Source organism: Bombina bombina, chromosome 5 (assembly GCF_027579735.1).
Source record: "Bombina bombina isolate aBomBom1 chromosome 5, aBomBom1.pri, whole genome shotgun sequence".
Taxonomy (NCBI): Eukaryota; Metazoa; Chordata; class Amphibia; order Anura; family Bombinatoridae; genus Bombina; species Bombina bombina.
Genome location: NC_069503.1, coordinates 270,844,581 through 270,868,298, shown reverse-complemented (window position 1 = coordinate 270,868,298; position 23,718 = coordinate 270,844,581). Strand labels below are relative to the sequence as shown.

Below are 23,718 nucleotides of genomic sequence, written 5' to 3'. Positions count from 1 at the left end.
AGAAACACCCTCCACTGCCTCAGCATACACCGAGCCTCTGCTGAGATGAGACCTGGCAAAAAAAATGAAATCCAAGATGGACCCCATGACAAATCATCACCACCCAACACAGAGACAGTGATGGCCTGAAGGAGGGTCTGGAGGACACAACCTGATATAACTATCTGTGAGGAAAGGCAAAGAATGACTGGGGGATGAGGGAAGTGGGGTAGGTATTTAAGCCTTTGGCTGGGGTGTCTTTGCCTCCTCCTGGTGGCCAGGTTCAGTATATCCCACAAGTAAGGAATGCAGCTGTGAACTCTCCCTGTACAGAAGGAAAGGAAATTATCTGGTAAGCATAATTTATGTTTTGCCATTCAGACTTTTTTGTTTTTAAAACTGCGATCTTCTTACCATTATGGAAATGCGGCAAAAGAGAAACCCTGTTCTGCACAGTGAGAGTGAGGTTTGGAAATCCATGGATTGTACAGTGAGAGTGAGGTTTGGAAATTGTGATTTGTACAGTGAGTTCCCCAACTTTGACCTATCTTTAAAACATTGTCACTTAATGGTTTCATGATTTATAGTGTGAGAATTGTTAAAAATCCAATTATATACGATGAGGCAAATTGTGGCCACTTTCTTCTCATGGAATTTAATATCCCTCAGTGTTCTTCTTGATTTTAGATGAATATCTTGCCAAAACGGAAAATTAGGTTTTCTTAGTGATTAAAAAGAAAATTTAAAAATGCTTTTTAACATTAAAAACATAATTGATCAAACAAGCTAAGTATACAGATGATGTCCATATATAAATGGCATTTATATTGTTTAACACTTATAATAAAAATAACTATCCAATTGCAAAACCCATTTAACCTATTTGTTATTTCAGTGATTAGCATCTAATATCGTCAGTTCCTAATGCGTTGTAGGAAAATGAAGATTCAATCTTGTATGTATTAAAGGGACAGTCAACACTAGATATATAATCACTTTATTACCCATTCCCCAGTTTTGCATAACCAACACAGTTATAATAATAGACATTTTACCTCTGTAATTTGACAGACTTGCATTTTAGCCTATCAGTGCTCACTCCTAGGTAATTTTACGTGCATGAGCTCAATGTTATCTATATGAAACACATGAACTAATGCCCTCTAGTGGTGAAAACTGTTAAAATGCATTCAGATTAGAGACAGCCTTTAAAGTGAATGTCAATTTTCATCAATGAGTGCCCAGTTTTTAAAAATACTTTTAAAAAACAGGATCACTTTCATTGATGAAAATTATCATTGCACTGGATTTGAAGAAATACTTAACTTTTACTCCTGCAAAGCCGGATCAACGATCCCCCTCCTTCTTCTTCCTGCTGTAGACCACAGCAATGATGAAACTGGCTTCCTCCAATCACAGCCGGGCATCACGAGCTGGACGCTCTGGGGTGCAAGCCATGATTGGAGGAAGCCGGTTTTGTCATTTCTGACATCAACAGTACAGAGGAACTGAGGCTGAGATTGGCGATCCGGTTTTGCAGAAGTAAAAGGTAAGTATTTCTTCAAATCCAGTGCAATGTAAATTTTCATCATGAAAGTGCCCCTGTTTTTAAAAATATTTTTAAAAACCGGGCACTCATTGATGAAAATGAACCTAAGAAATTAGCATATGAACCTCCTAGGTTTAGCTTTCAATTAAAAATACCAAGAGAACAAAGCAAAATTGGTGATAAAAGTAAATAAAGTTGTTTAAAATGACATGCCCTATTTCAATCATGAAAGTTTATTTTGGACCTGACTGTGCCTTTAACAATTTCAGATGTGTTTGACTTCGAAAGATTATTAACAGTTTATTAAGGGAGAAAATAATGTCAGTTCTGGCTTTTCGAACACTGGAAAAAAATTGGGAAAGATTGGAATTAACCCCAAAGTTAGAAATGCAATTAAAGCATCTATAGTTATTATAGTCAATGACTAATTAGTGGTTTTGGTGGAATGTAATCATGTAAAAAATGTAATTGAGATTTGAAACTCAGAAAATCAGATTAATAAAAAAAGCTAAGAAACAGTGTGATGGTGAGCTATATCCAGGGCCATCTTTAATATTGACTGGACCCGGGGCAAACATTTTCTTGGGCCCCCCCCCATGCAATTTCGCTCTCCACCACAACATCCCAAAAAAACCCAACTAAATCAATTTATTTTATAATTTTTTTAAATTATTAACCCAGCAGTGGATCATCTACTGCTGGGCTAATCATTTAAAAAAATGAAATAAATTGCAATATGTGAAACTGGACCTAAGCAGTACTATACGTAAATATATAAATTCCTCCACTGTGGATTAATTTGATATGCTTTTGAATGTGATTCTGGTGTGAGGTTAGCTGGTTAAAGAGATTTAGGGCAGCCAACAGGAGCAAGCAAGGTAAAGACTGAGAAGGAAGCATGGAGGCGCAGACAAATATAAGTTTACTGACTGGAACAGCAGAACTACTATGGGAAGCTGTAAAATCTGAGACAAAGAGAAAAAAAACCCCTATAAAAATAAACCTTACCTTAATGTGTGAAGTATCAGCATGACACTATACATCAGCCACAGCAGCACGTCACTTCTTTGCTAGGATCAGGTTCCCTCTCACCCTGCAGTAGACAATGCTGCATGGGGGAGAGGCGTATGTGCACTTATTCTTCCCACTGACACCTTTCTACAAAGCACTGTTCCTCTAATAAACTTCAGTTAGTTGATCTTAGAGCCACAGCAGAAAGAGCAGGGTTAAGGGGACCAGCAGACTGGATGCGATGCTGTCTGTGCAAGGATGCATGGATACATTGTGAGATGAGTCACACAGCCTCAAGACTGAAGAGAGCAGTGTGTGCAGCTGCACAGATGCTCAAATCCTCATGTGCCTGCCGCTCCAGCTTTCTGCTGCATGAGCCTACAGTCAGCCCTACCCAGAAACAATCCCCACCACCAGAGCAGTTACCTGGTAACAGTTGTAACCCCAGTACAACCTTTTCTGATGCAGTGGGATTGGCTGGATGCCGAGTTAGGGCTTTGCATTCAGTGCTGCACATCTAAAACAGCACATGGCACTAGCTTGGCATGTCACATGACACCGGCACGGTCTGGCACAGTTTCTCACAAATAAATATAAGCAGAGAACCTTTGACTGTGACAGTATTAGGACTGACTGTGTGTGTGTCCCATGTCACATGACATCAGCAGTCTGGCATGGACCAAAAAATGTTTTTTTTAGGACTCTTGGGCCCCTCAAAAAAGACTGGGTCCTGGGCAGCTGCCCCTTTTGCCCCGTGTTAAAGACGGCCCTGGCTATATCATCTTATTAATCATGCCCTTATTGCTTTCCTATTGACTATACAAAGCACAGCCCATATGCATAATATATATCAACAATTAAAAACTGATTATATATAAAATAAATTATTCAAAGCTGGCATCTTTGTTTTGCATACCTCTTGAAATGCATTTGAAGTATGTGTATCTTATCTCCTTTGCTATAGCCAGATAGGGACAAATATAAATAGTAATCTGTTGTTCAAGCAATCACTCTGGAGATAAGGTAAAACAACTTAATTTGTATTGTTTAATTACAGAAAAAGCAGGCAAAATAAATAATTACATTTTAATTTAATGACCCTCACACACATATAGACAGGGCTTGAAATTTCCACTAGTCCCGAACAAGTAAGAAATTGCAGTGGACGAGTAAAAAATTTGGCTTTTCTCTTTCCTTAAAATTAAGTGGACTAGTAAATTTTCCCTGTGGGCTAGTAACTTTAAACCCCTGACATGAAAACTAAATTTTGTATCATTTATATATGTGTGTATGTATGTATGTATGTGTATGTATATATATATATATATATATATATATATATATATATATATATATATATATATATATTATACATACATACAGGTAGCCCTCAGTTTACGCCGGGGTTAGGTTCCAGAAGGAATGGTTGTAAATCGAAACCGTTGTAAATTGAAACCCAGTTTATAATGTAAGTCAATGGGAAGTGAGGGAGTTAGGTTCCAGGCCCCTCTCAAAATTGTCATAAGTAAAAACTTCTACATTATTTTTAAAGCTTTGAAATTAAGACTTATAATGCTAAACAGCATTATAAACCTAATAAATAATCACGCAACACAGAATATATAATTAAACTAAGTTAAATGAACAAAAAACATTTGCAAAACAGCATTATAAACCTAATAAAATAATCACACAACACAGACTTCACTTGCATTTTCTGCAAACAGTTCTTTCTATGCATTCCAATTTGTACTGATTTATAGACAGGAAGATCTTGTTCCTTTGAAATCTGCTCAATAGCTCAGGTCTGGTTAAACTGATTAATTTCAGCTTGCTTGGCTTTGCTGCAACACAAGCGGACAGCTCCACCTACTGGCTATTTTAATCAATGCACTGCTTCTCAATGCTTTTCAATAGCAGTCACATGGCTGGAAAAAAAGGTTGTTATTCTGAAATTGAACCGTTGTAAACCGAGGGCCACCTGTACATACATATACACAGGTATATATATATATATATATATATATATATATATATTGATACAAAGTCTCAGAGAAAGCGCCACTAATCCTCTCTCACCTTGTTCCTCGGCGTCCTTAGCGTGCTTCCGCTCCAAACTCTGACCTCTGTAGGTACGGCACAATGGAGAGTGAGTATATCCGGTCAGTGTAGATGCAGCATTCTCAGGTATTTGCTGAATACCAAAGTAAAGTATATAGAGGATAGAAGAAAGAATGCGCAAGATACCTCTTCAGACCGGTATTAAGTAAAAGTTCCAAAATTTATTAATCCAAGTTTAAAAACAGACAAACCGTAGCACGGAGTGTAGACATATAAAATCACATCAGTGTGGACAGGAACGTTGCATACATGTTTCGTGCCTGCGCACTTGATCACTGCATGTGGTCAAGTGCGCAGGCACGAAACATGTATGCAACGTTCCTGTCCACACTGATGTGATTTTATATGTCTACACTCCGTGCTACGGTTTGTCTGTTTTTAAACTTGGATTAATAAATTTTGGAACTTTTACTTAATACCGGTCTGAAGAGGTATCTTGCGCATTCTTTCTTCTATCTATCTATCTATCTATCTATATATATATATGTGTGTGTGTATATATATATATATATATATAAATACATGTATGGATATATATATATATATATATATATATATAAATATATATATATAAAACTTTTCCCTCCTGACTAGTAAATTATAGTGACATTTTTCCACCCCTGTATGTATATATATATATATATATACACGGGTGGAAAAATGTCACTATAATTTACTTGTCAGGAGGAAAAAGTTACTAGTCCACTTGATTTTAAAGGTAAAAAGGCAAATTTTTTACTTGTCCGCTGTAATTTCTTACTCCTCCTGGGACTACTGTTATTATTGTTTATTTATAAAGTACCAACATATTACACAGCACTATAACATTAAGTAAACAGTTGTGGAGTATAATCAGAATATATTTACATGAATCATAAAGGGTTGAGTCACTGTAAGTTGTAAACCATCTTTACACAAGACGATCAACAGGACAGTGTGCTAGTCAAGAAAAGTTACTAGTCCACTCAATGTTAAAGATAGAAAAAAGTCAAACTTCTAAGTCATCCGCTGCAATTTCTAAGTCGTAGGGGGACCACTGGAAATTTCAAGCCATCTATATATATATATATATATATATATATATATATATATAAAAATATATTAAAAATCTTGAAAGTAGCCACTTAAATAAAGGACTATAAAAAGGCAAATGATAGCCTGCAGTGAAAGCTAAAGATATTTCTAACTCTTGGGTACTCGGCAAGTATCGGTCTAAGTAACAATATATTTTCAGAAATGCTATGAAAGTGCTTAAATTTTCAAAGCAATAAAGTTTGTCTCTAGCTCAGAAACGATTGATGTTTGATTGGAGCCTGTAGGTTCAGCAAGCTGTGAGGTACAATAATGTTATAGACGTATTGAGTTTCACATCCCATAATAGTATTGTAATATTAAATGTTTTACGCATATACTTTCTCTTTTTTATTTCTCACAGTGACTTGCTGTCTTCGAACTACTTAGAAAGACGTGTTGTAGAAGGGGGGAAGACGGTTGAAATCAAGGTAATATTATCAATTATGATTTAATATTGTTTTTATACAACTTTTTATAAACTGTGGCTTAGACTTGAGTTGAACTCAAAAATGCAAGTGGTACTGAGCAGTGACATCACTGCAGCGCAATGAATGCACTTAATTACAAGTGATTTGGTTAATACACAATTGGTGCATGGTAATATAGTGCATGCTCTTGGATAGTGCAGTTGTGCTTTGCTATAGACTCTTAAAGGGATATGAAACCCAAAATTTTGATTTTATGATCCAGATAGAGCTTGCAATTCTAAACACATTTCTAGTTTACTTCTATTATTTTTTTTTTGATCTCTTGGTATCTTTTGTTGAAAAAACAAGCTTAGGAGCCAGACAATTTCTGGAGCACTATACGGCAGCAGTTTTTCAAGAATGTTATATATTTGCAAGAGGATTAGATGACAGCACTATTTCCTGCCAGGTAGTGCTCTAGGTATCTCGTTAACACAGAATATCATGGGAATGAAACAAATTTGATAATAGAAGTAAATGTAAAAATGGCTCTGTCTGAATCAAAAAAGACAAATTTGGATAACAAAATGCCATATAGTGCTCCAGAAATGGGCTGGCTCCTAAGCTTTCTTCTCTGCTTTTCAACAAAATATACAAGAGAATAAAGAAAAAGGATAATAGGAGTAAATTAGACAATGGCACGCTCTATCTGAATCATGAATGAAAACATTTCGGTTTCATATTCCTTTAGCACCAGGTTGTCAAAAGTGTTAAATGCGAAAACAGTATTACGTATTGCGCAATGTCAGTCACTTGTAATTCAAGAGCTTCTCACTGACAGTATAGGGGACACTGTTGTAAGTATTGGGTGCATTTAAAATGTGCTAAGGGTTGCAGAAGTGTCAATAATGCAGAGTTATCAGTTGCGATTAAAGGGACCCCTGAACCCAAAATTGTTCTTTCATGATTCAGATAGAGCGTGTAATTTTAAGCAACTTTCTAATTTACTCCTATTATCAATTTTAATTCGTTCACTTGCTATCTTTATTTGAAAAAGAAGGCATCTAAGCTTCTTTTTGGTTCAGTACTCTGGACAGCACTTTTTTATTGGTGGATGAATTTATCCACCAATCAGCAAGAATAACCCAGGTTATTCAACAAAACTGGGCCGGCATCTAAACTTACATTCTTGCATTTCAAATAAAGATACAAGAGAATGAAGAAAATTTGATAATAGGAGTAAATTAGAAAGTAGCTCAAAATTGCATGCTCTGTCTGAATCACAAAAGAAAAAATTTGGGTTCAGTGTCCCTTTAAATTGTAATCCAGGATTGTGTTTTTATTTATGATCCTTTTGTAAAAGACATGCTCCTGTTTCACTAAACATCTGATTGGTTTAAAGTGGCATTTCTCTGTAAAAGTATAAAATAAAAAATAAAAACCAGATTTTCTTATGTATAGTATATGAAAAAAGTTTTTCAACATGCTAAATATATTGTTTTTTTAAAGTTTTTGGTCTTATGCACAGTAATAGACATTAAAAAAAAACAACAAACTTATATGTTTTCAAAATGCTCCAATACAAAATAAAGTCCCTTTAAGTAATTCTACAAGAATAATAAACAGAATAAACTGACTTTTTTTTAACTGTGTTCAATCTTAAAAAAAAAAAAAAGGACAAAATTAACCCTGTCATCTAAGGGTTAAAATGTAGAAGAGAATCATGTGTGTTGTAAACTATGGAAATGTAGAGGAACAATATGGGATTGCCCTGATAGATAAAGAAAATGGATATATCCTGGCCTCTGGGCATTAGGTTGGAAAAGTTGAATATGGATTTTGTGATACTTGTAACGATAGAGGAAGTGAGGCTGAATTCATTTTTAATCACATTTGAGTACATACATGGGAATTGATTTCTTATTTAAAATGGATGCTTTATATGTCTTTAGTTGTTTTACCTTTCTAAGTCATTTTATTCATAGATCATTTTATGTTGCATTTTCATTTATAATTTCTTTATATGTAGCTAGGGCAATAGCTAAGATGTGTTTTTGCTAGTTAATCGTTGTTTCACATAATGTTGTCTCTTTGTCATCCTGTTTTGCTTTTAACTTTGTAAGAATACCCTGACTGAGCTTTATTGATAAGGTTATTCACAAGCTATTTTAACATAGTGGCCACATCTACAAAACATTGATAGGGTTACTAAGTAGACAAATGGGTATAGTGAGATAGCACGATGCTTTAAAGATGCCAGTTACGGGGGGGGTACATTTGGCCTAATTAATAAAGTATTTTTCATGTAATTTGCATCAAGGATGTAGTACTATTTCTTCCCTTAAATGTGCATTTTTATGCTATTTTGTTTGTGATTTATTCTGTTTGGCAGTCAAAGAGCAACAATGCAAAAGTTTTCCAATTTACTTATTACAGGGTGGTCCCACGGGCGTTACAGACATCCAACTTACTTTGTTACCATTATTTAAAGTGTGTTGAAGAGATACCTAGGTAGGCATCTGGAGCACTACATAGCAGGAAATTGTGCTGCCATATAGTGCTCTTGCAAAACTGCTCCCAAATAGTGCTCAGAAATGGGGCCCGACTCCTAACCTGTTCTTTTTTACCCAGAGTATGCTTTGTATAGCAAAGGTCTATCTAATGGGCCTCGCTTCATTAAAAGGAGTGTGCTAGATGTTTTAGACACATTTTGAAGGACATTTTGCACAGTTCTCACAACAATCTGATAAAGTTTTAATGCTTTAACCATGTTTACCCACTTGAGTCTGAACTTGAGATGTTGGGTACGTGCCTAGCTTCTACAGAAGTCATTACTGAATGAATATCTTGTGGAAGAAACTTGACTCGAAAATTTGCAGAATTTATAAAGCTCTGTATCTGTCCCTCGTCATACACCTGAATTGTGAGTTAAGCTGTATTATAATCAATGGAGCAGTATCCATCACATAATCGTTAAAGGGACAGTCTATTCAAAGTTAAACTTTCATGATTCAGATAGGTAATGCAATTTTAAGCCACTTTCCAATTCATTTTTATCGTCAAATTTGCTTTGTCCTCTTATCTCCAATGCATTTCACAGTTTTTCACAGATAGAAGTCGTTAGTTCATGTTTGCCATATAGATAAGTGTGCTCCAAACCCGTGGAGTTATTTATAAGCAGCACTGATTGGCTTAAATGCAAGTCTGTCAAAAGAACTGAAATAAGGGGCAGTCTGCAGAGGCTTAAATTTAAGGTAATCATAGAGGTGAAAAAGTATATTATATAACATTGTTGGTTATGCAAAACTGGGGAATGGGAAAATAAAGGGATTATCTTTCTTTTTAAATAATACAAATTCTGGACTAGACTGTCCCTTTAATTTCTTGGAGGCATAGAATGATTTCCTGAATACAGGCATAACAAAAACACATCAAAACCTTATAGTACAAACTAATCAATCTGATGTCGCTACAGTTTGCGTGAACCACTCCCCATGTATAATTACAATGTCATGCTAAATTGTTCTGCATATTTGTTTTTCTCCCTCATTCTTCTTTTTTCTGTACCCAAAAAATCTTATAAAAAAAATAAAATAGTATAAACTGATCAAAACAGAAAAATCCCCCAATAAAACAATACACTCTAACATAGACAAAAAAAAAAAAAAACTTGAAGACTGGTAAAGAGAAACAAAAGAAATAGATGCAACATAAGACATAATACTTAACAAGGGCAATAGCATATTAATTCTGCATGCTAGGCCTAAGTGTTTGTAACAATACAAACCACTCCTCTAGAACACCCCACAGCAGCCATGACCAGCCCTTGGAGACACCTTTTACCATAACAAAACAAACATGCAGATATTTTAAAAATATTTCCATAAACCGTTTTGTAAGTGGTGATAGTAATTATTGTTTTTCCTACATTGCTATCAGTTCCTGTTTGATGTGCATAACATCATGTATCGGGAGTCTCATATAAATAATGATGTAAATGCCGGGAACCCCCTCTAAAAAAATGCTAGAAAACAAAAGTAAAGTGATGCTCGATTCATTTTGAACATGATTTTGCATTTACAATGAGGCCCCTTAGCAACCTTACACCTAGATTACGAGTTTTGCGTTACGGTGCGGTACAGCGTTTAACGCTGAAAAATGGCCATTACGCTGGAATGACCAGGAACGCATTTTACGAGTAGTGTCGGTATAGCTATACCGCAAGCATTTTAGCCTGTAACGCAATGTCCATTCTGCACTCAAAAAAATTAAGTTTTTGTGTGGTATTTTCATAGCGCCGGTATTACAGGTTGTGTGGTCCGGCTAAAATGCTTGCGTTACAGCCTATACCGACACGATCCATACCGCCATCTGAGACCAGTAGTTATGGATTTTGCGAAATAAAAATGTTTCACAAAACTTATAACTAAACTGTTACAAAGTACAGTAACACCCATAAACTACCTATTAACCCTTAAACCGCCACCCTCCCGCATCACAAACACTATATTAAATCTATTAACCCCTAATCTGCCACCCACCCACATCACGACTATTAAATAAATCTATTAACCCTAATCTGTGGCCCACCCTCATCGCGACTTTTAAATAAACCTATTAACCCTTAATCTGCCCCCTACCCACATCGCCAACACTATTTAAATATATTAACCCCTAAACTGCCGCTCCCCAACATCGTCGACACTATAATAAAGTTATTAAACCCTAAACCTCCGGCCTCCCACATTGCCAAAACTAAATAAACATATTAACCCCTAAACCTCTGGCCTCCCACATTGCTGTCACTAAATAAACCTATTAACCCCTAAATCGCCGTCCCCCCACATCGCAAAACAGTAAATTAAACTATTAACCCCTAAACCTAACACCCCCTAACTTTAAATTAAAATTACAGTCCTATAATATAAAAGTCCAAGTGTGTTTGTCCGAAGCTGTCATGCGCAGTAGAGACTGCGCGTGTGAGGATTCCACTCCGTGTTTGTGCATCTCTCCTTCCATTTCCTACATCACATGGGGGGGGGCTTTTACCTTTCCCTTACTTAAGGGATCACCTGACATTAAACAGGTGCTTAGTTATTGCAGATAGTACTGTTTCACAGTTTGTTTTGTTTGTTCCTGCTACTTGAAATTAAGCCTTCATTTCAGACTCTTACTTGATCTTTCCTAATTGGATTCATTGCACTTCTGCTACCTGTTTGCAAACGGACACCATTGCTTTGCAAAATTTACAAGCTTCATTTATTTCTACTGAAGTACTGAACAAAACCTGTTAGCCTGCCTGGAGTTCAAGCTGTGTTCAAGCTGTATGCATTCACTGCTGCATTACACAGACAAGCCGGGGACACTACCTTTATAGAAGTAGGACTATTTATCTGTTTTAAGCTCTCATTACATCTTGAGCTTACAACACAGAGTGCTTTTGCATAAAATAGAATCTGCTTTCCATTTAACTGCATATATATACAGCCATAACAACTAAAGCTCTACTCTGCTTATACAAACTTTGTGCTCCTTTCAACTTACTTGCTTATTCACAAGACCTGCTCCAGTGTGCTATTTAAAGAGACAGTACAACTAGAAACATCAAGCTGCTCTCTCTTCTTTTTTGCAAACAACCACTCCTGCATAATCTCTCAATTTATTGCAGGCAGGTATATAAGGGAAGTTTAGTGTTGCTTATTAGTGACCATAAAAGACTTTTATAATTACTTGCAATTCTACACTGATTCCTATCTGTGAGGCAATAACAGATCTGAGAAATCAGTGTGCTTTGATTTGCTGTGCTTGCATTAACAGCAACTTACCTAAGTTTATTATATTTCACCTCAGACTGCTTGGTCTATGCTGTCATAATAGCCCAATTGTCTTGGTGATACAAATATACTTTTTTTTCATCTGCAATTATGATCCTCCCAAGAGTTGAAACCTAAGTTTTCTCAAGAGTTTTACAGAATAACTAAGCATATTGATTATGGATCCAGCATATCTCCCAAATATTGTTTATACTGTCACAACGGGTGGATGAGCTCAGCCAGGGTCTGAGAGAATTAAAAGTCGAAATGAAACATTAAGGAAATTTCTAAAGGATACAGTTACCAGCAAACCAGCTGCTGTGCAGGCTACAACTGAACCTTCTTATAGCACCTTCCAGATTTGTTTAATGGAGATAGACATTCATATCGGCAATTTAGGAATGCCTGTGTTCTCACCTTCAATTGAAGCCTATCACTTATCCCAATGGTAACACCAAAAGTGTTAACAATGATCAGTTATTTACGTGGTGAACCCCGCATATGGGCGGATAATCTTGTTTGAGTCCAACAGCACAATACTCTCCTTCTCTACAGTCCTTCATAGCTGTCATGGATGAGCTTATATTCGGATTCTAACCTTCAACATACTGCTGCTGATACTAAACTACGGAAGTTAAGACAAGGCAATCGAATGGTTGAGACCTACATCACCGAGTTTAAACAGCATGCAATTGACTCCCAATGGAATGCAGCTGCCCTGAAAAGTCAATTCAGATTAGGTCTCTCTGACCAGGTTAAAGATGAACTCGCTCGTACTGACCTCCCTGGTTCCCTGGAAGCCCTTATGAGATTGGTCATGCAAATCGATAGACGACTAAGAGAAGAAAGTGGAACGACATTATGCTGATTCCCTTATAAGAAACCTATCCAACCAATCCAGGCTACCCATCATGCCCATTCATCCACCAGTAGCCCAGAGGCTATGGAAATAGGTTTTATCCGTGGCCCTCTCTCCTCAGAAGAAAGATTTAGACGTAAATCTAAGGGCCTCTGTATGTATTGCGGTTCTGCTGCCCACTCTCTACGAGATTGTCCTTCTATTCGCAAGAACAAAAACCATAAGTCATCTCCAAATTTGACTTCTTTAATTGTGCTTAACAAACCTATTCACTGCATTCTACCCCTCTCTTTACAGTGGGACTGCAAGCAACTGAAGAAAGAGGCCATAATTGATACAGGGGCACAGGAGAACTATATAGATACATCTATTGTTACACTTAATAAAATTCCTCTCATTAAAAAACTGACTCCAGTTTTTATTCGTGTAGTGGACGGCTCTGAGATTTCCTCTGGACCTATCACACACCACACTGTTCCCATTTTAGTAACCACTCTTAATTCTCATCAAGAATATATTAGTTTGATGTTATCACCTCACCACTCTTTCCTATAGTCCTTGGCCTGCAATGGCTTCGTTTACATGAACCGACTATCACCTGGAGTTCATTGGACATCACTTTCAATTCTGATTATTGCCAACAAACCTGTTTTCATTCGACTACTTTATTACACTTGACTGAAGAACCCATGATTCCTCAGGTTTACAAAAAGTTTACAGAAGTATTCAGTAAAAAGGAGGCAGAGACCTTACCACCCCATCGTTCCTACGATTGCCCTATTGACCTAAAACCTGGCACCACACCTCCTTTTGGCCATTTATATCCTCTCTGTCAACCAGAGTTGAACCACCTTAAAACTTACCTCAATGAAAATTTAAAAAAAGGTTTTATTCGTCCTTCTGTCTCACCAGCAGCTGCTGTTTTTTTCTTTGTTAGAAACAAAGATAACTCACTTCGACCCATCATAGATTTCAGGGAGTTAAACAAAATAACGATAAAAAATCGCTACCCTCTACCCCTCATCCCCGAACTCATGAGCGTCTTCAACATGCAAAGATCTTCACTAAACTTGATCTAAGAGGGGCTTACAATCTAGTCCGTATAAGAGAGGGTGACGAGTGGCTGACCGCATTTCGAACCCGATACGGCCTTTTGAGTATTTGGTGATGCCTTTTGGACTCACCAACGCTCCAGCCACCTTCCAGTACTTCGTGAATGATGTCTTCCACGACCTGCTTGACATCTGTGTCGTCGTGTATTTGGATGACATCCTTATATACTCAAACACCATGGAAGATCACGTGAAACATGGTCAGCTGGGTGCTCTCAAGACTCCAAGTTCACAGATTGTACGCAAAAATTAGAAAGTGTGTGGTGTCACACCACACAAATAGACTTCCTTGGATATACCATTGGACCTAAGGGTATTCAAATGCAAGAAACAAAGGTCGAATCTGGTCAGAAATGGCCACAACCTACTAATAGAAAGGAGCTACAATGCTTCCTCGGCTTCAGTAACTATTACGCAAATTCATTAAAAAAATTTCTCTCTGAACATAAACCCTCTCTCAAGACTTACCAGCACTTGCATACCTTTTCGTTGGGACACCTCAGCTAATGAAGCTTTTAACAATCTCAAAAGTTAATTTACCTCTGCACCTATTCTACAGTTTCCAGACCCTTCCCTTTAGTTCGTGCTTGAGGTTGCTCATCAGACTATGCCCTAGGAGCCATTCTTTCACAAAGGAAAAGTCTCACACAACCGCTTCATCGGTCGCCTTTTATTCCCAAATTACTTTCTCCAGCTGAAATAAATTACTCCATCGGAAGAAGAAAAAGAACTACTTGCAATTAAACGAGCATTTGACAATTGGAGGCATCTCTTGGAAGGCACGGTTGCAACCCACTAATTATCTACACTGACCATCGTAACCTGGAATTCCTTCAGAAGAACAAAACACTCTCCAGCAGACAGGTGAGATGGAGTCTGTACTTCAGTAGATTTAACTTCCTGATCGTATACAGACCCGGTTCTAAAAACGGCAAAAGCCCTTTGCACTCTCCAGGAGAGAATCCCAGACAACTGAATTTCCAAGAAACCACATTCAAGTTACAACTCCATACTGCTCTACATTCTGACAAACTGATTCCCCGCCATGCTCTTTCACTCAAAAATTATCTTTACTATCATGACTCCAAATTATATATCCCAGAAGTTTCTCAGAAATGAGGTAATCAAACAACATCATGATCCTCCATTACTGGGTCACCCAGGTATTAAAAGGACCACGGATCTACTGGCAAGAAATTATTGGTGGCCAAACCTGGTTGATTCGGTCCATGATTACATCCAAAACTGCACGATATGCATCACTTCCAAGAGGGACAAGAACAAACCCTATGGGTCACCTCATACCGTTGGATATCCCTGAAAGACCTTGGGTCCATATAGGATTGGATTTCATTGTGAACTTCCTTTGAGTTCTGGATACAACACCATTCTGGTTGTCACAGATATCCTCACCAAAATGGCTCTGTTCATCCCGTATTATAAGATTCCCACTTCTAGCGAAACAGCTCTGCTTTTCCTGAATTCTGTTGTACGCTTCCATGGGATTCTTCATATCATAACAACAGACCGGGGTGTCCAGTTCACTTCAAAATTTTGGAAGTCCCTCTCTCAAAATCTACAGATAGATCATCGTTTGAGAACAGCTTTTCATCCTCAGACCAACGGCCAGACTGAACATCTAAACCAATGGCTAGAGCAGTACATCCGCTGCTACTGTTCCTACCAGCAAACAGAGTGGGCCCAATATCTTTACATGGCAGAAGTTGCATACAACAATAGCAAACATAGTTCAACCAATCTCTCCCCGTTTTCTGCTAACTATGCCCTATCATCCAACTTTCTCCATACAAGACACAATGGTTCCTAAATCTCCCTTCAGTAGACGATCTATTACAAAAAAATCGCTGAGAACTTCCACTTCTTACGTCAAAACATCCAAAATGCACTGGCCTACTCAAAAGAAATATTACGATCTTCGTAGAAGACTGTCTCCAGAATATGCTGTGGGTGATAAAGTCTGGCTCTCAACGAAGAACATTAAAATACCTGTTCCTAGCAAAAAATTAGCCGGATTATTCATAGGTCCGTTTACCATCACTCAGGTCATCAATTCCAACGCTGTTACTTTGGATCTTCCATCTTTGTTACCCATTCATTCCACTTTCCATGTCTCCCTGCTAAAACCTGCCAGTTCTTCAACAACGAAGACTATACTTCCTCCTCAGCCGGTACCTCTTGATGATGACTCCTTTGAGGTTCTGGACCTTCTTAACTCTAGAATATGCAATGGCCAGTTACAATATCTAGTGAGGTGGAAGGGCTACTCACCAGATGAGGATAGTTGGGAACCTTACACTCATATCAACGCCCCTAGGCTGCTTTCTCGTTTCCACAGACGTTACCACACAGACCTAAGCATCAAGACGAGGATCGGCTTCCTTGAAGGAGGGCTTATGTGAGGATTCCACTCCGTGTTTTGCATCTCTCCTTCCATTTCCACATCACATGGTTTTACCTTTCCCTTTACTTAAGGGATCACCTGACATTAAACAGGTGCTTAATTTTTGCAGATAGTACTGTTTCAGAGTTTGTTTGTTTGTTCCCTGCTACTTGGAAATTAAGCCTTCATTTCAGACTCCTTACTTGATCCTTCCTAATTGGATTCATTGTACTTCTGCTACCTGTTTGCAAACGGGTACCATTGCTTTGCAAAATTACAAGCTTCATTTATTTCTCTTGAAGTACTGAACTAAACCTGTCAGCTTGCCTGGAGTTCAAGCTGTGTGCATTCCCTGCTGCATTACACAGACAAGCCTGTGACACTACCTTTATAAAGTAAGGACTATTTATCTGTTTTAAGCTCACATTACATCTTGAGCTTAACAACACAGAGTGCTTTGCTTAAATAGAATCTGCTTTCCATTTAACTGCATATATATACAGCCATAACAACTAAAGCTCTACTCTGCTTATACAAACTTTGTGCTCGTTTCAACTTACTTGCTTATTCACAAGACCTGCTCCGGTGTGCTATTTAAAGAGACAGTACAACTAGAAACATCAAGCTGCTCTCTCTCTTCTTTTTTGCACTAACAACCACTCCTGCATAATCTCTCAATTTATTGCAGGCAGGTATATAAAGGAAGTTTACTGTTGCTTATTAGTGACCATAAAAGACTTTTATAATTACTTGCAATTCTACACTGATTCCTATCTGTGAGGCAATAACAGATCTGAGAAATCAGTGTGCTTTCATTAACAGCAACTTACCTAAGTTTATTATATTTCACCTCAGACTGCTTGGTCTATGCTGTCATAATAGCCCAATTGTCTTGGTGATACAAATATACTTTTTTTTCATCTGCAGTTGTGATCCTCCCAAGAGTTGAAACCTAAGTTTTCTCAAGAGTTTTACAGCGCGCGGAGGACAAACACGCCTGGCCTTAATCCAACTGACCTGGCATCTGATCCGCCTCAAGAATGGTAGGTGTGACGGGGCCCGGGCGGGGCGTGACGTGGACAGGGCCGGGAGGGCGGGGCCGACCGTGATGCTGACGGGGGCCGGACGGGGTCAGGTGTGACGCGGGCGAGGGCCGGATGCCAGTGGCCGACTGGCCGTCGAGAGAGCTCTAAAGAGGGGGGGATAGAGAGAGCAGAAGAGGGGGGATAAAGAGAGGTAGATAGAGAGCAAAAGAGAGGGGGGAGAGAGAAAGCAGAAGAACTGGCCTTGAGAGAGAGAGAGAGCTCTAAAGAAGGGGGATAGAGAGAGCAGAAGAGGGGGGAGAAAGAGAGGGAGAAAGAGAGCAAAAGAGAGGGGGAGAAAGAGAGCGAAAGAGAGAGCAAAAGAGAGGGGGAGAGAGAGGAGGAGAGAAAGAAAAAGAGAGGGGGAGAGACCACAACAGAGAGGGGGAGGAGAAAGAGCAAAAGAGAGTGAGAGAGAGAGCAAAAGAGAGGGAGCGAGACAGCAAAAGGGAGAGGGAGAGAGAGAGCAAAAAAGAGAGGGAGAGAGAGAGCAAAAGAGAGAGGGAGAGAGAGCAAAAGAGAGAGAGAAAGCAAAAGAGAGGGTGGAGAGAGCAAAAGAGAGGGTGGAGAGAGATGGAGAGAGAGAGAGCAAAAGAGAGTGGGGGAGAGAGCGCAAAAGAAAGAGGGAGAGAGACAGCAAAAGAGAGGGAGAGAGACAGCAAAAGAGAGAGGGGAGAGAGAGGCAAAAGAGAGAGAGAGAGAGAGAGAGAGAGAGAGCAAAAGAGAGGGGGGGGAGAGAGAGCAAAAGAGAGGGGGGAAGAGAGAGCAAAAGAGAGTGGGGAGAGAGCGCAAAAGAGAGAGGGAGAGAGACAGCAAAAGAGAGGGAGAGAGACAGCAAAAGAGAGAGAGCAAAAGAGAGGAGGGAGGGAGAAAGAAAAAGAGAGGGAGAGAGAGAAAAAGAGAGGGGGAGAGAGAAAGCAAAAGAGAGGGGGAGAGAGAGAGAGCAAAAGAGAGGGTGGAAGAGAGAGGGGAGAGAGAGAGCAACAGAAAGGGGGGAGAGAGAGCATAAGAGAGGGGGAGAGAGAGAGTAAAAGAGAGGTGGAGCAAGAGAGCACAAAAGAGAGAGGAAGAGAGCGCAAAAGAGGGTGGGGAGAGCAAAAGAGAGGGTGGAGAGAGAGCAAAAGAAAGGAGAGAGAGTAAAAGAGAGAGGGGGGAGAGAGAGAGTAAAAGAGAGGGGGAAAGAGAGAGCAAAAGAGAGGGGGGGAGAGAGAGCAAAAGAGAGGGGGGGAGAGAGAGCAAAAGAGGGGTGGAGCAAGAGAGCGCAAAAGAGAGAAGAAAAGAGCGCAAAAAAGAAGGGGAGAGAGAGAGCAAGGGGTGGGACCGCTGTACTGCAAAAAGTGGCCCGTGTGAACGGGCTTTAGGACTAGTATAATAACTATATTTAAATAAATAAAAACTTACCTGTGAAATAAAAATAAACCTCAGTTTAATCTATAATTAACCTAACATAACTATTCTAATAAAAGGAAAAAAAACTACCAATTAAAAAAATCTAAATTACAAATTTAAAAAAGCTAACACTACGAAAAAAATTAAAAAAATCTAAAATTACAAAAAATAATAAACACTAAATTACGAAAAATAAAAAACTCTGATTACAAAAAATAATAAATGAAATTATAAAAAAACTAAACAATTACAACTAATCTAATAGCCCTATGAAAATAAAAAAGCCCCCCCCCCAAATAAAAAACACCCCTAGCCTACAATAAACTTTTAACTTTTGTAGAGCATTGCCCTAAGTTAAAACAGCTCTTTTACCTGTAAAAAAATACAAAGTCCCCCCAACAGTAAAACTCACCACCCAACCAACCCCCCAAAATAAAAAAAACTAACTCTAAAAAATCCAAGCTACCCATTGCCCCTAAAGGGGCATTTGTATGGGCATTGCCCTTAAAAGAGCATTCAGCTCTTTTTCACTGCCCTTAACAGGGCATTCAGCTATTTTACAATTGCCCAAGCCCTAATCTAAAAAAAAAAAAACACCCAAAAAAAATGAAAAAAAACCCCCAAAACAACTTAACACTAATCCCATTAAATCTACTCACGGTTCCTGAAGTCCGGACATCCATCTTCATCCTCGTGGCGACACCTTCATCCATCTCGGGGAAGTCTTCTATCTTCCTCCCGGCGGTGCGGAGCAGAGCTATCCTGGAAGCCGATTCCATCCTGCGCAGAGTGTTCTCTTCATAAGGTCAAACTGAAGTTGAATGCAAGGTAGCCATTCTTCATATGGTCTTCATACGGTCAAACTGAAGTTGAATGCAAGGTAGCCGTTTTCAAAATGGTGTACCTTGCATTCCTACTGGCTGATTTGATTCTTCAAATTCAAATCAGCCAATAGGATGAGAGCTTCTGAAATCCTATTGGCTGTTCATGAGAGCTACTGAAATCCTATTGGCTGTTCAAATCAAAACCTAACACCCTACTCACGCTCAAACCCAATTGCATATTCTCAAGTGCGTTAACCCGATATGAAAATATTAATATTTCACATTTCACAAAGAAGAATATATTCTATTTATTCATCATTACACACACATATATATATATATATATATATATATATATATATATATATATATATATATATATATATTATAACACACAGAGAAAACCCAGCACTCACTCACAAGCTCTCAGCTAAGATGTAAAAGCAAAAATGGAAAGGTTAGTTACCGCATCTGGCCAAATGGGACAAGCCCAGGTACCTCGTCAAGGTCCTTTCCAATACCTGGGACCCTAAAACAGCCATACAATGCAAGCTTTCAAATCCAAACAAACTGGGAACAAGGGAAGGGTGCATAGGCATATGTAATCACCCTAGACATATACAAAACACGGAAGGGAACTGCACTCTCATACCGGACCTGGTGCACATCCCATGACCCTGCAACATGCTCAGCCCTGGGTGCCACTGGCACTCACAGGAAGCTGTGCTGTCCCCAGAGTCACAGGCAGTTAACCCCAGTCAGGTCTGGGTGCAAGAACCATAGGGAAAACTACAAAACAAATTAATACAACACACAGAGAAAACCCAGCACTCACTTACAAGCTCTCAGCTAAGATTTAAAGGCAAAAATAGAAAGGTTAGTTACCGCATCTGGCCAAATGGGACAAGCCCAGGTACCTCGTCAAGGTCCTTTCCAATACCTGGAACCCTAAAACAGCCACACAATGCAAGCTTTCAAATCCAAACAAACTGGGAACAAGGGAAGGGTGCACAGGCATATGTAATCACCCTAGACATATACAAAACACGGAAGGGAACTGCACTCTGATACCTTTTAAATCTTAGCTGAGATCCAAAAACTATACAAAACACTGAAGGGAACTGCACTCTGATACCTTTTAAATCTTAGCTGAGATCCAAAACTTCCTTTTGCACAGAACCTTGTACCTATAGTGGCCTACAGAAGGGGGGCTAACTTACGGGATATGCTGGTGAAAACAAATCTCAAGCAGTGCTATATGACCAGAGCAAGAACGAATATCCGAGGATCATACCGGTGTCTGGGATGCACCACGTGTAATGGTCTCATTGCCACCAAGACATTTAATCATCCACACACAAACCGGACATTTACCATTGGACATTCACTATCCTGCAATACTACACACGTAATTTATCTTTTGTTTTGTCCATGTTCACAATTTTATGAGAGAAAAACCATTGGCACGCTACATGAAAGGATGGCTAATCAGAGACGAGCCATACGGTTGGCATTGGAGAAAGGCGAATCCGAACAGCCAGTTGCACGACTTTGTGCCCAGATGTCCTTATTGACCACATACCTAGACTGGACAGGGGTGGTGATAGAAACAAAGTACTCCTCATCCGTGAGGCTGAGTGGATGTACAGGCTTGGCACTATACACCCAGGGGGTTTGAACTCGCCACCTGACTTTAAACCACAGGGGTGCAAACTCTGGCGAAGTGAACCTTATATGGAGAAGGTAGGTTACTTGCCCTGAGTGGGGGTACGTTAATCCTGCACAGTACTCATACCCCTGCACATGTATGGACCATTTTTGTATCTGGACATGACAGGTGGAACACGTCCAGCCATGGTAGTCACCATTAGTAAAATTACTCCATTAACCTAGCTTTATAAGTGATAAGCAATCATGATCCCTTCCACCCTGGTCTTAATGGCTGGGGCATGTTACAATATGATATGCACTACAAACCTGGAGTGCAATGTTTGTGGCCTTCACCCGGGTTGTTGGTGACGTATAGGCTCTGCGGGCCTTCGTAATCAGACATAGCATTCCATTGGGAGAATTGTCTGTAAGGTTTTCACATACAACCATCCAGGGGGTATTGCCACATTAACGGGTCACTCTCTTTTTGTGCAAGACCGGTCACACGGTCTGTAACATACACAGTTGTTCATTTTATGAAACATGGACATACAATCATAATAATAATATAAGGTGATAACACTATGTCCGGTTTGTGATGTATAACTTGGGACAACCTTTATGATGTATACTGTACATATAATTGAGAATATCTATAGCTCCAGTGAGGATTTTTGGATATACTATCGGAACATTCATTATTATAATGTGTTCACTGTGGGCGGGAGGATATGTAGGTTCTTGGGCATGGTCCCCAATTACCAGGAGACACCAGTATATGGGTACAAATAATGCAATGGAAGAACCTAATTGTTTTTAGCCATCTGTATTTTTCTTTTTGGTATATTTTAGAGTCTAGCATTTTGTGGTGACTTCTCTTTGTATAGAGGCCATATGTGTACACTCAGAATGCATAACTCTAAGTTACATCAATTTTTGCAACAATTACCCTGTTTCTTCGATTAGTTTCTGTCTAACAGACAGACTGTTGTAACCCCACCCCCTAGGTCCAGTATGGTAGCTCCTAATATCTGCGTTAACATGGATGTCTAATGCTCGTGGGATACTCCTCTATCAGACTCGAAAGTCAATGAGATGAGGAAGATGGCACTCACCACAGGCAGGACAGTTCCCAGCGGCAACAGCAAAGCAGTCCAGGGATAAAGCACTAAAATGGTCGGGCAGGCAGGGATTGGCAAAAGTAAATAATCCAGCAGATTAAGGGTTAAGACAGGTAGAGTAGTCAGCAGACAGGCAGGGTTTCAGCAACAGTGATCAGTCCAACAGTTTAAGGGTTAAGGCAGGTAGAGTAGTCAGCAAACAGGCAGGTTCAGTAACAATGATCAGTCCAGCAGTTTAAGGGTTAAGGCAGGTAGAGTAGTCAGCAAACAGGCAGGTTCAGCAACAATGATCAGTCCAGCAGTTTAAGGTTTAAGGCAGGTAGAGTAGTCAGTGAACAGACAGGTTCAGCAACAATGGTATTTAGGTACATAGAACGATCTGTCACACCCAGGAGCACACAGAGTAACACCTATACTTGGGCAGTGACAGATCGTTAGTGCAGGATTTAAATTAGGTGCAGGATTCACGTCAGTGAGCTCCTACCGGCATCAGGAGCATGTGGCGATAACGTCAGCGCCGCACGCATCCTGAGCCGACACTGCCCCTGGCAACGAGCAGGAAGGTGACACCTGAACCGACACTGCCCCTGGCAACAAGCAGGAAGGAGACGCCGCGCCCCTAGCAACAGCTAGAGCAGCACGGTGTGGCATAGCCCCCTCCTCAAGGGTTCCCTCTGGGAACCAGAGTTGGCCTCAAAGGATGAGCAGCATGTAATTTGGAGACCAGAGATGGAGCATGCACATCACGGGCAGGAACCCAGGAACGATCTGTCAGGGAGTAACCCTTCCAATGTATCAGGTATTGCAGTTGTCTGCGCCTGTATCTGGAGTCCAGGTACTTAGCTACCTCATATTCGGGGTCACCACGGACCAGGAGCGGAGAAGGAGGAGCTCGTCGGAGCCGGGTATATCTATTCTTAATGTAAGGTTTAAGTAGTGAGATGTGGAAGACTGGATGTATGCGTAGGGTTTTTGGCAAGGACACTTTGTAGGCAACAGGAGACAGTCTTTTCAGGACCTTGTAAGGGCCGATAAATCTAGGCCCCAATTTGTGATAGGGTTGACGTAGACGCATGTGTCGAGTAGATATCCAAACACGTTCACCCACTGGGATGGCCCGTACAGAAGTCCTATGACGATCAGCAAACTTCTTATATCTAGAGACAGCTGAACATAACTGAGAGCGAATACATTTCCAATGAGTGGTGAGTCCAGTGACGTGTCAGTCTGTGGCAGGGACCCCAGTGGAGTGAGTTGAAAGAGGGAACACACAAGGTTGATACCCTGCTGCGGCTTGAAATGGAGAACATCGAAGAGAAGAGTGCC

At 39.6% G+C, this 23,718-nt stretch overlaps 1 protein-coding gene across 1 annotated transcript in view; it reads left to right on the top strand.

Moving 5' to 3' along the window:
* The window catches only part of ADAM22 (ADAM metallopeptidase domain 22), a 707,952-nt gene that overhangs the window by 239,959 nt on the left and 444,275 nt on the right, over positions 1-23,718 (top strand). Inside the window, 1 exon segment of the mRNA XM_053713991.1 lies at positions 6,096-6,162. Coding sequence (XP_053569966.1) covers positions 6,096-6,162 — 67 coding nt within the window.